Source organism: Triticum aestivum, chromosome 7A (assembly GCF_018294505.1).
Source record: "Triticum aestivum cultivar Chinese Spring chromosome 7A, IWGSC CS RefSeq v2.1, whole genome shotgun sequence".
Lineage (NCBI taxonomy): Eukaryota > Viridiplantae > Streptophyta > Magnoliopsida > Poales > Poaceae > Triticum > Triticum aestivum.
Window position 1 is genome coordinate 203,419,297 of NC_057812.1, and position 5,541 is coordinate 203,424,837.

At 39.8% G+C, this 5,541-nt stretch overlaps 1 protein-coding gene across 1 annotated transcript in view; it reads left to right on the forward strand.

Annotated features, from left to right (window-relative positions):
- The window catches only part of LOC123150597 (protein adenylyltransferase SelO), a 7,686-nt gene extending 2,476 nt beyond the window's left edge, over nucleotides 1–5,210 (forward strand). Inside the window, exons 3-8 of the mRNA XM_044570435.1 lie at nucleotides 2,192–2,248; nucleotides 2,329–2,628; nucleotides 3,186–3,433; nucleotides 3,517–3,823; nucleotides 3,908–4,181; nucleotides 4,695–5,210. Coding sequence (XP_044426370.1) covers nucleotides 2,192–2,248; nucleotides 2,329–2,628; nucleotides 3,186–3,433; nucleotides 3,517–3,823; nucleotides 3,908–4,181; nucleotides 4,695–4,949 — 1,441 coding nt within the window. The 3' untranslated portion in view covers nucleotides 4,950–5,210. The remainder of the gene's footprint in view (nucleotides 1–2,191; nucleotides 2,249–2,328; nucleotides 2,629–3,185; nucleotides 3,434–3,516; nucleotides 3,824–3,907; nucleotides 4,182–4,694) is intronic.
- The last annotated feature ends 331 nt before the right edge of the window (nucleotides 5,211–5,541 follow it).

Sequence of the window (5,541 nt, forward strand, 5' to 3'; positions counted from 1 at the left end):
GGAAAACACAAGCAAACCAACATATTTAATCAATTGTTAACATGACCACCAAATATTATGATGGTTATATTATACGATATGCATTTGTGCATATTTTATTCAACTTTGGCAACACAAACACATTTGTGATAATCAGAAGGACAAGCTCCAGATGTAAAGAAAAGCACAATATCTCAGGTCACCCTCTTACAAGTAAAACACATTGTAACATCACAAAATAATTAGTGAAGCTGATTTTTTGGCCCGGTCTCAATTGTGGTCACAATCAGGGCTAGCTTCCTTGCATGCTATTAGAAATTGAGCCACACAGGGGCCAATCTACTCATTGTTTAATTATGTGATGTTTGATGGTTGGGCTACAGAACAGCCATAGGCCCATAGTAGAAACAGAAAATTCCATATTCACAGAAACGGAAAGTTCCATATTCATGTATGTTCCACCGGAAAACGCCATTCAGTTTTTGTTTCCGTTTCCGCATAAAAAAGTCAGTTTCCATTTTTGTTGCCATATTTCCTCTCCATTTCCATTTTTCTGCCGGAAAAGCGGAAAAGCTTCTGCTCCGTTTTCATCCCTACGTGCATAGCGCTCGACTGATTTTTGTGTATGTGCAGCTTCTCGTGCATGTAGCTCTCTCGGTCAAAACTCTCCACGAGAGCTCGCGATCAGCTAAAACAGATTACAGATTGGTAGACTATATAATAGCCAAATGCATGTGTAGTACCTTTTAAGTTTTTCTCTCTCAATTTTTGTTGATGTACAAGAAGCAACTTCCTTCGGTGCTTACACACATGTTCATGCCTGACTTGGGAGTTGACTAGGACTAGGAAACCTAATTCTTATACTCCTTCCGACTTAAAAAAGAAGGCCTATAAAGTCAAACAGTGTAAAATCTAACCAAATTTATAGAAAACAATCAACAATTATAATACCCAATTGGTATCATTAAATGCATAATAAAATATATTTTTATATTATACATACCAAATTTTGTAGTTATTGATAGTTCTTCCTACAAGCTTTTTCAAAATTTGCACCGTTTGACTTCGGACAAAATTTATATACCTTCTTTTTAGATTCCGGGGAGTAGGACTTATCCCTACAGCCCTTACTTCTAATCATATATTCCTATACGAACTCTAGCACTAAGCATTCAAGTGTCATGCTCGTCTCTTATTTCCCAAATTCAACGTCATCTCACCGTGACTTTCCTCCATGGAAATTTGGCCCCCTGTTGATTGCGTGTCACACAGCGAAGCTCCGCTACTGGTTAGTTTATCATTAATTTCAAGAATGTATATCAGGCGACTTATTTTCTGAATAGATAATATTTTCTTAAAGAAAAATATATATAGTGGATGGAAATACTTCAAACACCAGCCCAACCGTTTGGAGCTAGTACAAAAGTACACAGTAGACAATCAAATATGGCACATAGTTAAAAATATCTACAATACTGTTCAGAGAGACTGAAAATTCCAATCAGGCATATACCTGTATATTCATATAAACATTGAAGCCACGTGGCAAAATAAATAAATAAATTGAATCCTAGTTCCACGAGGAGTTACCACATTAAGCAAGAGCTCCTTTTTTTGCGGACAATTCAGAGCTTTATTAAACAAGAGCTCTTGCATGGAAGCATAGACGTGACCTTCGTACTTATACCTATACGTTACGTACGAGCCGGCCCAGCATGCATGCAGACCGTGAGTTGCAGCATGGTATTATGTATAGTATATAAAAAGTGTATCTGTACATATGACAAATGAATTGATTTGGTGCAGTGGTTTGCTAGCTTGTACGACCAGGGCGAGGGCGCGGTTTGAATCCTGCCTGGCACTAATTTTTTTCTCCGAATTCTTCTCGCTGTGTAGACAGCTGGGCCCTCGTAGCCCGTGCATAAATTCTGGACACAGCAGGGTGTTTTCTGCAGTGCCACATGTCGGCTTAGGATTGGCTTTGTTTTTTTTACACCTGGGATGTAAGTTTGTGGTGGTGGAGTCAACTTTTACAAGTTTATGGACCAAACAATCACAGACCGCGCAAGTCTCTGCCCCCCGGGGCCTTTACCTCGTATTTTAACTCCCTGCCCAATGGCATCCATTTCTCATAACATTTTTTTTTGCATCCTAGCTGATATTGGACATAGAAAAATCACAAAAATAACAATTATCCTCTATTTGTTTTCAGGTTTGAAAGGCCTGATTTTCCTCGGTTCTTCTCAGGAGAAACTCCGTTGGTGGGAAGGTGTGTGATGCCTGTGCTTAATATCTTGCTAACTGGTTTTGTCAGAATATATAATACTCCTACTGAACAACCACCTGCAGTGTGCCCTATGCCCAGTGTTATGGTGGACACCAGTTTGGTTCATGGGCTGGTCAGTTGGGGGATGGACGAGCAATAACTCTCGGAGAGGTTCTCAATTCTCGAGGTGAGAGGTGGGAGTTGCAGCTCAAGGGTGCTGGAAAGACTCCTTACAGCCGATTTGCAGATGGCCTCGCTGTCCTGCGCAGCAGCGTCCGTGAATTCTTATGCAGTGAAGCTATGCATGGTCTAGGCATTCCTACAACTCGTGCTCTTTGTCTAGTTGAAACTGGCAAATCTGTTGTGCGAGATATGTTCTATGAGTATGTCATGATATCTTCAGTTTCTAATCAACATTTTGCTGGATCTGCCTTTGCTTTTAGTTTCCCTTCCTATTTGAATGATTCGTAGTTGCTGCTTTGAGATGGTTCAGCTCTTATACTAGTAGCTATATAATCCGTATGAACATATAATTAGTACTATCACACTGCCGTCTAAAATTCCATGTTCCTTTTGTTTGCCTACTAATGGTTTCCTTATCTAATAATAATTACTTTATTTACTCATCCTGACTTACGTGGGCCTATTATTTTGAAGCGCCAAATTTCCTAATGTTGATTTATTATCATCCATTGAAATTCCCTGGGGTATTCCAAAGCAGCCTCTGGGAACTATGATAAGTTACTTAATTGCTACTCTGCAAATGTAGCCAGGCAAAGCATGTTGCACACGGTACCTGGGTGTTTACTCGTCCAGTATTTATTGATCTAAAATATAGGAATCTGAATCATTTTGCCATGATTTATCTCTTGAAGATTTCAGTACTACATATTGACATTCCCTTGTGTCGTTGAATAATTTGTTTTTTCTAATATGCCAGTGGTAATGCAAAAGAGGAGCCAGGTGCAATTGTTTGCCGTGTAGCACCATCGTTTTTACGTTTTGGTTCATACCAGTTACATGCTACAAGGGGCAAAGAAGACCTTGAAATTGTTCGTCGTTTGGCAGACTACACAATACGTCATCACTACCCACATCTTGAAAATATTAAAAAGAGTGAAGGTTTATCTTTTGAGGCAGCTATAGGAGACTCTCCAGCAATAGATCTTACTTCCAACAAATATGCTGGTAAATTTCCTTTTATGTCGTTTTCTTTGAATGTAGACATTGATCTTGTGAATAACTAACTTATATCTCCTTGCAAATAACAGCCTGGGCAGTTGAGGTTGCAGAGCGTACTGCTTACTTGATAGCCAGGTGGCAAGGTGTTGGTTTCACCCATGGTGTGCTTAACACTGATAATATGAGTGTGTTGGGCCTAACTATTGATTATGGACCCTTTGGTTTCTTAGATGCTTTTGATCCTAGCTTTACTCCGAATACAACTGATCTCCCAGGTAAGAGGTACTGTTTTGCAAATCAACCTGATGTTGGTTTGTGGAATATTGCCCAGTTCACTGGGCCATTGTCGGCTGCGTATCTTATCAGCAAGGATGAAGCAAATTATGTAATGGAGAGGTATTTATTCTTCCAAAATCTATACTGGTCATCTGCAATTTTAACTACATTTATTGTAGGTTTTTGATATGTTCTATATTGTAGGTATGGGACAAAGTTCATGGATGAATATCAATCTATAATGACAAAGAAACTTGGTCTGTCAAAATATAACAAGCAGCTTATTAGCAAGCTGCTGAACAACTTGGCTGTTGATAAAGTTGACTATACAAATTTTTTCCGTCTTCTTTCGAATGTCAAAGCAGATCGTGACATCCCAGAAACTGAGCTACTTGTTCCAATAAAAGCTGCACTCCTGGATATTGGGAAAGAAAGAAAGGAAGCATGGATTAGTTGGGTACAAACATATATCGAGGAGGTATGTTTTTTTGTATATATAAAATTGTTCTCTTTCCCGAATTGCTCGGATAGTAATATTTAACATGACATAGTATATCAATGATTATATTGCCATTTTTTTGGGCTATTTTCTCAGCCCTAGTCATCTTATGAAGTTGGAGATTTTTTTCTTTTATTCTTTGAGAACAAGCTGGGATACTCTTGGAAACAAAAGCAGCATTGCATTTGCATAGTTTGGGAATCTCATCATGTACTCGTCTTTTATAATAACTCGTGCATTGTAAATTAAGTGTCATCGGCATGGCAGAAGTTCTAAGATGCAGTTATTCCCTACCTCCTGTTGCCACAATGTTTTCCTGTAATGAACCCCCTCTTTAGGTTACTGACTGTTGTTCCACTCACCATTTGATAAGTCTGTGCCAGTATTTGGTTTTGGACCTCAAGTCATGCCTTATAGTTGGATCTTTTAAATCACAACACTGTTAAAAATCTAAACAACTTCAATCTAATGATATGTTGATGCTTTGTGAAGCTGGTGGCTAGTGGTGTCTCCGATGAAGAAAGGAAAGCCACAATGAACCGTGTCAACCCAAAGTATGTTCTTCGGAACTATCTCTGCCAGACAGCGATTGACGCAGCTGATCTAGGTGATTACGAGGAAGTTCGCCGGCTATTGAAAGTTATGGAACATCCATATGATGAGCAGCCGGGAATGGAGAAATACGCCCGCTTGCCACCGGCCTGGGCATACAGGCCTGGGGTGTGCATGCTATCCTGCTCGTCATGAGCCACATCCAGCTATGACCAATATACAGTGTTGTATACTTTTTTGGTTGTATAGGAGGTTTACCCTGTAATATGTAGTGTTCCGAGCGCCGCATTGTTTTATTACTGTGGCGCGATGTCCGAAACTTAGTCATGTTGTTTGTTGCCTTGACTTTGAGTAGCAGAATGTTCAGCCGTTCAGGAGCAGTTGGGAAATGAAGCGCTCCATACCTAAAGTTTCTGAGACGGTAATGTTATCAGTGGAAAACCCTTGTGTTGGATACTATGGGCTGTTGATCTGGGTGCATCCGGAAACATGGGAGGTTGTATGTTGACGTTGTTTATCGCTGTTACAATGTGCGTAATTCTACTGTTGAGCCGCTTTCTTGCATGCTTTAAAGAGCCACGGAGGATCGTACCGCAAACAGGTGGATCTACACCGGATGGTTAGCATACATGAATATCTGTATTAGCCTCCTTTCTAGTCACTATTGCAATGGAATGATACGCCATCCGAAACAGGTATGCTCACTTTCCAAATTTATTTTAAGTGTCATAGACAGTTGCTAAAAGCTCTCTCAACATACAGATAAATTGCATCTGCGCTGAACAAT